Source organism: Raphanus sativus, unplaced genomic scaffold (genome assembly GCF_000801105.2).
Source record: "Raphanus sativus cultivar WK10039 unplaced genomic scaffold, ASM80110v3 Scaffold2933, whole genome shotgun sequence".
Classification (NCBI taxonomy): Eukaryota; Viridiplantae; Streptophyta; class Magnoliopsida; order Brassicales; family Brassicaceae; genus Raphanus; species Raphanus sativus.
The window spans coordinates 1-10600 of NW_026618240.1; the positions used below are offsets into that span (position 1 = coordinate 1).

The following is a 10600-nucleotide window of genomic DNA, read 5'->3' on the forward strand; positions in this document are numbered from 1 at the left end:
AGTGAGATATATACTTTAGGATGTTACATTGGTTAAGTTCGGTTTAGGGCAATCTACGTGGTCTTTTAGGACCCTTCTCACCAAAACACTCTCTCTTAGGACTTAGTTAAAAGTTAAAACAAAACATCACCAAAACTCGGTAACGTTTTTGATGAAGTCGAATCAATGTTTTTGAACATTTTCAACGATACAGCTATATACGTATAAAAGTTTTATTTTAAAGCTGATAGTTTGTGCTTGGCCTCCTTGACCATTATCTCTGTTGAAGAACCACTTGAGAATCCCAGCTTCTGCATTATTTCTTCTAATCTCTTGCCGTTTGCTAGATACAAATAGCCAATCTGAGAAGTTCAACAGAGTTTTAGAAGGTTAAATCTGTAACCACACTTAATTGAGTTTCAGGTTATGAACAACAACAAAACTTACAAGTGTTTCCAGTGATGAGGCCTTGTTATAGACCGCAACACCAGCACGCCTAGTTGACCTTGTTTTAACCGAGCCAACGTTTTTTCCCCACCGAAGTATCTCTCTGCGCCAAAACGTTTTCATCAGATCGATTTAATAGACAGTGTAGCCAGAGAACTTAGTGTAGCATGTGATTCAAACACAAAAAACCCCTTTTAGTGACGGTGTTTTGCAACTGACCTTTCATCTTTAGTTAAGAAATCCTCATCAAGGAGCTTGTGAAGCAAAGCATACTGAAGAGGAAAATGCACAGAACAGTTTAGGTTGAACAAGAACAATGACAACGATACTAATGCTGTGAGAAGATGCATGCTAAAAAATTACATTTCAGGCTTAAAGTATTTTGCAAACCGATAGTCAGAAGAGAAAATAAAAACATACTTGTGCTTCACATCGGACGACTGCTCGAACACGGTCGTTGTATTCTTCGATACTAAGTGGAGGGAAAAGAAAATGGCGACGAGCATATATCTTCACAAAGCCAATAGAAAATGGTTTAATACCTCGGAAGGATGAATTAGCAGAGTGACTGTCCTAACTTTTGTAAACACTATCATTTTGACAAGTACAAAAACTAGTCTAAAATCACCAAAGCACAAGCTCATAGTTGACTATCTTAATGCCATAAACACTAGAAAACTAACATATTCCTTTGATACTCTTGCATCCTAAACAAGGATCAAGCATAAAAACTTGTCTAAAATCACCAAAGAACAAGCTCATAGTTGCTATCTCTTAACGCTATAAACAGTAGTAACATATTTATCAGTTGATAAAATTGCAATCTAAACAAGGGATTAAGTTACAAACTTGTCTAAAATCAGAGTAACTATGAACATGAACATGATTATATCCTAAAAAAAAAACAAAGATTATACACAAGCTCACAGTGACTATCTTAGTGGTAGAAAGACTAGCATGATCATTATTCGGCATTATTGTATCCTAAAAACAAGGATTAAGTAGAAAGAACTTGTCTAAAATCCAGAAAGTGACTGTTTTAAACTCTGAATGCTGTAAACACTATCATTCTTCTGACATTCTTGCATCCTAAAAACAACAAGGATTAAGTACAAGAGCTTGTCTAAAATCACCTAAACACAAGCTCATAGAGACTATTATAGTGCTATAAACACTAGCATGGTCATCACTCAACATTCTTGCATCCTAAAAAAGGATTAAGTACAAAACTCTTGTCTAAAAATCCAGATAGTGATTTGTCTTAAACTCTCAACACTATCATTCTTCTGACATTCTTGCATCCTAAAACAACAAGAAGGATTAAATGGAAAAGGCTTGTCTTAAAAATCACCTAAAACACAAACTCATAGGTGGAGTGGAGTAAGAAGAAGAGTAACCTCGTAGATGGAATCGCCAATGTAAGCAAGGGAGGCAGCATTGAAGACGGATCTAGGCTTCTTCACTTTCGGTGGACTTGGAAACCATTTCTCATAATCATCACCAACCTCTTCTTCTTCATAATATAAGCAGACAACCATTTAAGTAACAAGATAGATATATCAGTAACACTTGTTCATCCAAGTTCAACAACCCCAAAGTCGTTACCTTTGCTTGGGGGACGTTTGAGCAAATCAGAAACGGAGGAGACGCTTCTTCCCGTTGTTGTTAAGACTGTCGACGACGGTGGAGGTGAGGTAGAATCAGGGTTTCTGTTGACGTTACGCGGCGAATTGGGATTGTATCTGAGGGGGAGCTTAGGCTTCGTATCTAAAGCAGCTCTCACCAGACTAGAGCTTACTGATAGAATCGCCATTTTTTTTTTTCAATTCTATTCTATCTCTGTTCTGCTCCCCCCTTTGTTTAGAGGCGGTGACATTCAGTTGTACACGTGGCGGACTATAATTTGTCTTTTATATAGAGTTTAATCCAAGCCTCCTGTAACTTTAGCAATACGAGCATTCTCTCTCTCTCTCTCTCTCTCTCTCTCTCTCGTCCTGATTTGTATAAACCCTAACGACTACTAGATTTCCGGCTCCTTTAATCGGAGAAATTGGATCATGAGTCGTTACGATAGCCGGACCGGTGACTCCACCTCCTACCGTGACCGTCGAAGGTAACTGTTGCTCGCTTTTGTTGCAGCCTTATCTCCACTCGATTCGATTGATTATTTTAATCAAGCTCGTACCTTTGAGAGAAACTATAGTTCTCGAAGAGTTTGATTCATTTTCAAGTTTTGGCTATTCTTCTCGTAGTGACTCGGGGTTTGGTGGAGCTTCAGCGTACGGAAGCTCAGCTAGTAGTAAAAGGGAGACTAGTGTTGAGTCTCCAAAGAAGCAGCCAGATTTGGATGGTTTGACTCCTTTCGAGAAGAACTTCTATGTCGAGTCACCCTCTGTTGCAGCTATGACTGAGGCTCAAGTGGAGGAGTATCGACGGATGAGGGAGATCACTGTTGAAGGTCGTGATATTCCTAAACCTGTCAAAAGCTTTCGTGATGTTGGCTTTCCTGGTATGTCCTGCCCTGTTCATCCCTAGATAGTCTTAGGTGTATCCATGGATGTTGTGTTCGTTTGTGATTAGAGTTTCATGATGTTGGGTTTACTGCTAAGTTGTGTTCTGTACTAAAGATTTTTAGGTGTATCCATGGATGTTCTGTTCTGTTTGTAATAAGAGTTTCGTAGATGTTGAGTTTCCTAGTAAGTTTTGTTCTGCTCATCCGTAAATAGTCTTAGGTGTACGATGGATGTTGTTTTTGTTTGTTATAAGAGTTTCATGATGTTGAGTGTCCTGGTAAGTTTTGTTCTGTTCATCTGTGAAGAGTCTTAGGTAGTCTGTTCGTTTGTAATAAGAGTTTCGTTATGTTGGGGGTTTCCTGGCAAGTTCTGTTATACTTTACTAAAGAGTCTTAGGTGTTCTATCTTTTGTAATAAGAGTTTCTTGATATCTTGATGAGTTTGTAATAAGATTTCGTGATGTTGCGTTTCCTGGTAAGTTCTGTTCTGTTCATCCCTAAATAGTCTTAGCTGTATAATGGGTGTTTTGTTCGTTTGTAATAAGGAGATGTTCTGTTGTTGGATTTTCTGGTTAGTTCTGTGCTGTTTGTAATAAGAGTTTCTTGACTGTCCCAGATTACACCTAGAGAGACTAGCTGAGCTTAGGTGTATCATGTATGTCTACTGATAAGAGTTTCTTGATTTTATCCCAGATTATGTTTTGGAAGAGGTTAAGAAGGCTGGTTTTACTGAGCCTACCCCCATACAATCTCAGGGGTGGCCAATGGCGTTGAAGGGACGTGATCTCATTGGCATTGCTGAAACTGGCTCTGGGAAGACTCTTTCTTACTTGCTACCTGCCATAGTCCATGTGAATGCTCAACCAATTTTAGGTAACGCCTGATGATCTACTTGTCGACTTTTCTTTTTGTTCTTGTTTGATGTGAAGTTTGTAATTTTTATACCAGCTCCTGGGGATGGTCCAATCGTCTTGGTTCTTGCTCCGACACGTGAACTGGCTGTGCAGATACAGCAAGAAGCGTCTAAGTTCGGTTCATCGTCAAAAATCAAGAGCACTTGCATTTACGGTGGTGTCCCAAAAGGGCCTCAAGTGCGTGATCTCCAGAAAGGTAAATTGTTAATTTTTTGGGTGTAATTTCTCAAACTATTAGCTTTTCTTGGTCATTATAACATCATTCTGATGTGTGATTATGAATATAGGTGTGGAAATTGTTATAGCTACTCCTGGGAGGTTAATAGACATGATGGAGTCTAACAACACAAACCTACGGAGGGTTACTTATCTTGTTTTGGATGAGGCTGATCGAATGCTGGATATGGGGTTTGACCCTCAGATCAGAAAAATTGTTTCACATGTTCGTTTACTTACCTCTGTTTCAGCCAGCCTAATATGTGTTTATTCTAGTTGCTTTGTCTTTTACAATCTTTTGAAAACCTGTGAGTGCAGATTCGGCCAGATCGTCAAACTTTGTACTGGAGTGCTACTTGGCCTAAGGAGGTGGAACAGCTCTCTAAGAAGTTTCTTTATAACCCATACAAAGTAAGAGACACTCTCTGTTTTCTTCTTTTCATATGTGCTTAGCTGTCAACAGAAACTTAGCAGGCTTCGTTGGTCTTAAGTGCAGGTTATAATAGGATCTTCTGATTTAAAAGCTAACCGTGCAATCCGTCAGATTGTTGATGTCATTTCCGAAAGCCAAAAGTATAACAAGTACGTCTCCTTACCTACCTATATACTCTCTCTCTCTCTCTCTCTCATCTCACTAGTCATGGACATTGTTGTAAACGTAAACTGTTGTGGCGTTTTGTACAGGTTGGTGAAGTTGCTTGAAGACATAATGGATGGAAGCAGAATTCTTGTCTTCCTTGACACCAAAAAGGGCTGTGACCAAATCACTCGGCAGCTTCGCATGGATGGTTGGCCTGCTTTGTCAATACATGGTGATAAAAGTCAAGCCGAGAGAGATTGGGTACTCTCGGAGTTTAGATCAGGGAAAAGTCCTATAATGACTGCTACAGACGTCGCAGCTCGTGGACTAGGTACTAATGCTTTCTCCTCTGTGTGCAGCATCAACTCTCTTTAGTTAATAAACCTCTTTTGTTTTTGAACAACAGATGTTAAGGATGTGAAGTATGTGATAAACTATGACTTCCCTGGATCACTGGAGGATTATGTTCACAGGATTGGACGAACTGGTAGAGCTGGGGCGAAAGGAACAGCTTACAGTTTCTTCACAGCTGCAAATGCGAGGTTCGCCAAAGAGCTTATCAGCATACTAGAAGAAGCTGGACAGAAAGTGAGCCACGAATTAGCATCAATGGGTCGCAGCACAGCTCCTCCTCCTCCAGGTCAGTATCACTAGAAAGAAAAAAAGACGAGCAAAGATCTTCGCTTTAGTATATTCACAGTTAATTTCTGGTTTCACTAGATGATACAAAGGTTTCTAATCTCTGGTATGTGGTTTTTGAACAGGGCTTGGAGGATTTAGGGACCGTGGAAGCAGAAGAGCTTGGAGTTGATATCTGTTTTATGTGTATGTGTTATTGGCTTTTAGGGCTCAGTGGTCTTTTTCTTCTTTCCATTTACTCTTTTATTTGATGCCTCGCTCTCTTCCTGAAACATTTTACATTGGCATCAAAACGTTAAACATGTAAGATAACATTTGATCCGATGGTATGATTTGGTTTTAAGAACAAAACCAAAGATGTCGTAATTTAAACTTCGACTATCAAACTATTATTAATTCTAGCAAACTATTGATAATTGAGTTTGCTTCCTTTTTCTAATTTGCTTAATCAGATTAGCAAAGTAGCAACGGCAAAAAACTCTTCCAAGATTCTTAAGCTATATATAGTGACTTGACATTCAGATAATAAGCACCAGTACAAAAATGCCACCTGTAACAAAACTTTTTCTCTTTCATTTTTCTTTACTTTGTATTGTTGTTCATTATTTTATTTTGAGAGACTTGCTGCGGTACTAGTAGGCCTGGGCATTCGGGTCGTCGGGTCGGATTCGGACCGGGTCTTTTCGGGTCCGGGTCTTTCGGATCTAGGAATTTAGGACCCGATAGGGTAATTTCAAATTTTCGGTTTCGGATCGGTTCGGGTCGTACCGGGTCCGGGTCGGGTCGGATCTTATATAGTTGGATCCATTCAGGTAACTAGAATTTATCGGTTCGGTTCTGGATCGGGTTCGGGTCGGCTTCGGTTCGGGTTCAACCTAAAAAATACCTAAAAATACAAAAAAATCTGAAAATATTAATATATCCGAAAATATTTGACATTTTATTTAAAATTTGTGTTTTTATTATATTAAAATGTGTATATATACTAAACTATGCGAGATAGAACAATAATTGATTGTCTTCTAGTGGCTGGCCCCTTTGCTCTTTAGACAAATAACTCGTCTTTGATTCCCCATTGATTCATTTTATTTAATTTATATTATTAATTTGGGTATCCGCCGGGTTTCGGGTTCGGGTCGGGTCGGGTCCAAGACCCGCGGATCCTCTACAACAGGATTCGATAGGATAATTTGATCGGATCAGTTCTTATCCGGACCGGATTTTTTTCGGTTCGGTTTCGGATCGGGTCTTCGGGTCCGGATAAAATGCCCAAGCCTAAGTACTAGTATGCAGTGGACATTGCCCTGATAATCCAATTTACGGCATGAGTTATAATTTTTTTTTTAGAATTTAATTGATTCATTCATCTTCATACTTCATAGTCCAATTTACACGACTGATAGCTAACTCTAACCTTGCTATTTTTTTCAAATTTACGTCATGTTTATAACTTATAACAATAACAAAAGTGCCATTTTTACATAAATGTTTTTGTAATGTAATGTAGTTCATCTTTAGCAAAAAAATATTGTAATGTAATTCTGAAACTGCGCCTAAATGTGTTACAAAATATGAATTATAAATTTAACACCGAAAATTTTAAAAATATGAAAGGAAAAGTTTTTACATTTTTTCTTTCTCTGGTTGTATATAAAAGGATCCAATTGATCAAAACATATTTTTTACTAGAGCAAATTTTTGGTGGTAGAAATGATTAGAGTAATCCATAAAAATGCTAGAAATAGATTGACAATTGTGAATTTTAAAACGAAATTCATTTCTATGTTCCTAGATTTATATCTACTGAAATTAATAATGACTTTGTAAGTTCAACTTAATATTAATAAATAAAGTGTTATAAAGAAAAACGAAACAGGAGAATAAAGTAAAAAAATAAAGAAAATGTGTGAAAGTCACAAAGTAAAGTAAATTCATTTGAGTGGAGAGGAAGAAAAACATAAACATTAGCGAAGAAGAAGTCTCTTTTTTTTGTTTTGTTTTGATCGGAGCCTCGTAGGAATCGAAAATCGCGATGAGTGAAGAAGGAGGTCCCAAGCTTTTCACCAACAAACCCAAAAAGAAGGGTAACTGATTCAAAAAACCCTAATCATGATCTCACTCATATGATTTGACTTACTGATCTCACTTTCGATTGATTCAGATATCATCGCTCAGCTGAGGCACGTCGAAGCCAACGGAGCCGCCGCTGTTCCTCCGTCGAATCCCGCTGCAGCAGCGGCGGCTTCGTATACGATGGGCGGTGGTTCTGCTCCTCCACCTCTTCCGCCTCCCAAGGAATCATTCGCTCGGAGGTACAAATATATGTGGCCGCTTCTTCTCACCGTCAATCTCGCCGTCGGAGGTAAATCATCCCTCCAAAATTAGGGTTTTAAGATTTTAGGGCTTAGAGATTGATAAAGCACAAAGCTTCATTAAACCTTTGGTTAGCTGTTGATTGATAGATCGCTGTACTAACCAATGGACCATCTTTGATTGGAGATTTTTCTGCAAGTTCGCATTGTTGTTTGAAGTTAGAGCTTATATTAGTGATAAAGCACAAAGCTTTCTTGAACTTTCTGGTGTGATCTGCTTCAGATTCCATCTGTTTGAGCTTTTACTTGATAGAACCTTGTGGTCTTACATTCCATCTGTTTACTGACTGTATCTAGTAGTGATACATACACTTCGACTCTAAGGTTTAACAAGGCTTATGATGATGATGATGATGATGATGTGATGTAAATGTAATGTAATGATAAACCTTGTTTACTCTCTCTAGTTAGTGATACACTCTTCTCCCACATCTGATTAATGGAGGCATAGATGATGATGTAATGTAGGCATGTAAGATTGTTACATCGATACCTCTGGCCATCAAGGTGTTTGCTTTTTGAATCGCGTTTTGATTCATAATCATGGAAATACAAGTTTTATTTTACTCGTCCATGGAAATCTTTGTGTGCTGTGTGATAAGCTGTCCATATCTGTGTAACATAGTTTTTACATGAGCGTTGAAGTTACAATCATTGCATTTTATGGTGGAAGATACCTTACACATAGACTTTCATTACTTAGTTTTATTGGTTGTTCTTTGCCCTTATTGCTTTTGCAGGTTACCTTTTCTTTAGGACTAAGAAGAAGGACATAGAGCCTGCAAGTGAAGAGATTGCTGCTAAATCAGATTCAGTCTCGGCTCCTGTTACCATTGAAAAGCCTGTGTCTTCTGCAATGGTTGCAGTTGCTGAGCCAGTGGTGGTCAAGGCACGTGAGCCAATACCGGAGAAGCAGCAACGTGAGCTCTTCAAATGGATGTTGGAGGAGAAAAGGAAAGTAAAACCGCAAAACGCTGAAGAGAAGAAGAGGATTGATGAAGAAAAAGCGATTCTGAAACAATTCATAGCATCCAAAACCATTCCTACACTCTGATTAAATTTCAGTCTCTGTTGATTTTGGTTTTAGTTATTTTTGTGGATGTTTTGCTTTTTTTGGAGGAAAAGAATGATCAGTTTGAATATTTAAACCAGTAACTTTTGAATCTCATCCTTTTCATTATTCCAGTGTTAGGTCGTGTGTTTATGTGGATAATAACAAAAGATGACTGGTGGAAATATAGCCATTCGTCAAATCCTTTTTTTTTTGTTTCTTCTAAATGAGTGGTAAATTAGCCTCTGATTGTTTCGTGAGAGTATGCTCATCATTCCATAATTAAACCTTTTTAGAGTAAAGTCTGTTATAGCCATTTTATATTTTTGACTTTATAATGGATTAAAAATTACTTTAATATTTGAACTATATTTATTATTCTGGATTTTTTTCTTTTCTTTTTCGGAACACCATTTATTATTTTACTTCGTAAAAGAAATGGAATAAAAATAGATTAAAATGGGGGAGAATTCCAATTTTCCAATATTTTGGTAATACTTTATATTTACCTTTAAAAATAATATTTTAAATTTGTGACTGAAAAAGATTAAACTAAACATTATAAATCATTTATAAATATTTAAGAATTATTTAAATAAGTTTATAAACCTAATCCACCTTATAAATACTAATCTCTAAAAATAATCAATAAACTTTAAACTCAAATGTTTAAATTTTTTTTGCATGAAGATATGTTTGAAAGCGGTATCCAATTTATAGTATTTCAAGCAATTTTCGATCACAATTGAGTTCTATTTTCGACATTATCGACATCGTTTCAGCAAAGCCGCATACGTACCAACAAAGGCGTAAACTTGAGGGGGATGTTCGTGCGTTGGAGTCTTACAAGAAGGAGGCTTTAAGTGGAGATGTTCAGATACTTAGGAAAGATTTGGTGAAGTTGCAGTCGGATGATAAGCAGATTCCTGGTTTGAGTGGTGAGGTTGAAGACATGAAGAAAGAGCTTATGCACATTAGGTATATAAGATTTAACCTTTTGCTACTCATCCTATCGGTTTTTGTTAATATTCAAAAAAAAAACAAATTGCTGCCTTAGAGAGGATTATTGATTAGACAGGCACCTAGACTGATTTAAAAAAAAACAAAATCAGTATAGAAAAATTGTTTCGTTAGATGGCCTTTACCGTGATTCTTGTGGAGGAACCGATGGTTTAGTGGTACTCATGCGTGTATCATTGTGTAGTTTTATCTTATTCCTTTTAGACTTGTACTTTGACAGGCATGTATTATTTTTTCATGTTTCTTAGAGCATTCACAATGTGAGTTCTTAAGAGAAAATCTTTAACATTAAATTATTATAATAATCTGTGGGGTTTATCAAAAATTAAGGATTCAATCCTAAAAATTCTTAACTAAGGATCAGTCATTAATAAGTGGTGGTTCGAGATTGGTTGATATTTTTTATTTTTTTATTTTTATTAATCTGAAAAAAAAAATAATTTAAAATTTATTTTTAAGGACTCTAATGGGTAACACCATTACTTATAGCTATGGAAAGGAGTCAATATTACAACTATGGGTATGGCGAACAGAAGAAACCTCGCTTGAATTTATACATGATGATCTGTGGAAAACAAAGAATGAGGTGAGTCTAAATAGTTCACTTCGAAACGCTCATCTTGTTGTTTATGTCTATGCATCTACTGTTTATGCCTATGCATCTACTCAAAATCTAAATACTGTGCTCTCAATAAGGAATTTTTAATTATGCAAGTTAGATTGCTAAACTATGTCGTATGTTTCTATAATTTGTTTTTTCCTGTTGGATTGGATATCAGCTATCTCCTATTATCCTTATGTTCCCATTCAGTAAGAAGTTATAGAAACATATTGACACGAACAATATATATATGACATCATTCCTCTCCT

General features: G+C 36.9%; 3 protein-coding genes across 4 annotated transcripts; 2 read left to right on the forward strand and 1 right to left on the reverse strand.

Annotated features, from left to right (window-relative positions):
- Positions 1 to 113: 113 nt before the first annotated feature.
- LOC130506146 (uncharacterized) lies at positions 114 to 2278 on the reverse strand. Of its 2 annotated transcripts, none has more exons than XM_057000781.1 (6): positions 2032 to 2278; positions 1824 to 1936; positions 847 to 936; positions 646 to 698; positions 427 to 529; positions 114 to 341 (listed from the first exon to the last, which is right to left on the reverse strand). In XM_057000781.1, exons 1-6 carry the CDS (start codon positions 2237 to 2239, stop codon positions 213 to 215), a joined length of 696 nt encoding a protein of 231 aa, XP_056856761.1. In that variant the 5' UTR covers positions 2240 to 2278; the 3' UTR covers positions 114 to 212. The 2 variants fall into 2 exon arrangements, with proteins under 2 accessions (XP_056856761.1, XP_056856760.1); XM_057000780.1 differs by having other exon boundaries at positions 1824 to 1939; positions 2032 to 2276.
- Positions 2279 to 2370: 92 nt separating this feature from the next.
- On the forward strand, positions 2371 to 5653 carry LOC130506145 (DEAD-box ATP-dependent RNA helicase 20). The gene is made up of 10 exons (XM_057000779.1): positions 2371 to 2539; positions 2679 to 2935; positions 3632 to 3811; positions 3887 to 4048; positions 4140 to 4294; positions 4387 to 4479; positions 4565 to 4650; positions 4753 to 4979; positions 5055 to 5288; positions 5413 to 5653. Exons 1-10 carry the CDS (start codon positions 2484 to 2486, stop codon positions 5457 to 5459), a joined length of 1497 nt encoding a protein of 498 aa, XP_056856759.1. The 5' UTR covers positions 2371 to 2483; the 3' UTR covers positions 5460 to 5653.
- Positions 5654 to 7211: 1558 nt separating this feature from the next.
- Positions 7212 to 8839, forward strand: LOC130506144 (uncharacterized). The gene is made up of 3 exons (XM_057000778.1): positions 7212 to 7371; positions 7449 to 7649; positions 8400 to 8839. Exons 1-3 carry the CDS (start codon positions 7320 to 7322, stop codon positions 8711 to 8713), a joined length of 567 nt encoding a protein of 188 aa, XP_056856758.1. The 5' UTR covers positions 7212 to 7319; the 3' UTR covers positions 8714 to 8839.
- Positions 8840 to 10600: the final 1761 nt, after the last annotated feature.

What these genes read in the sequence shown, in the direction of transcription:
- LOC130506146 (XM_057000780.1), bottom strand. Translation starts at nt 2,239, where the DNA reads ATGGCGATTCTATCAGTAAGCTCTAGTCTGGTGAGAGCTGCTTTAGAT. An exon ending in CAAACGTCCCCCAAGCAAAG is followed by an intron (nt 1,940 to 2,031) that starts GTAACGACTTTG and finishes TATATTATGAAG; the next exon opens with AAGAAGAGGTTGGTGATGAT. An exon ending in TTGGCGATTCCATCTACGAG is followed by an intron (nt 937 to 1,823) that starts GTTACTCTTCTT and finishes GGCTTTGTGAAG; the next exon opens with ATATATGCTCGTCGCCATTT.
- LOC130506145 (XM_057000779.1), top strand. Translation starts at nt 2,484, where the DNA reads ATGAGTCGTTACGATAGCCGGACCGGTGACTCCACCTCCTACCGTGAC. An exon ending in TCCTACCGTGACCGTCGAAG is followed by an intron (nt 2,540 to 2,678) that starts GTAACTGTTGCT and finishes TTCTTCTCGTAG; the next exon opens with TGACTCGGGGTTTGGTGGAG. An exon ending in CGTCGCAGCTCGTGGACTAG is followed by an intron (nt 4,980 to 5,054) that starts GTACTAATGCTT and finishes TTTGAACAACAG; the next exon opens with ATGTTAAGGATGTGAAGTAT.
- LOC130506144 (XM_057000778.1), top strand. Translation starts at nt 7,320, where the DNA reads ATGAGTGAAGAAGGAGGTCCCAAGCTTTTCACCAACAAACCCAAAAAG. An exon ending in CAACAAACCCAAAAAGAAGG is followed by an intron (nt 7,372 to 7,448) that starts GTAACTGATTCA and finishes CGATTGATTCAG; the next exon opens with ATATCATCGCTCAGCTGAGG. An exon ending in CGTCAATCTCGCCGTCGGAG is followed by an intron (nt 7,650 to 8,399) that starts GTAAATCATCCC and finishes TTGCTTTTGCAG; the next exon opens with GTTACCTTTTCTTTAGGACT.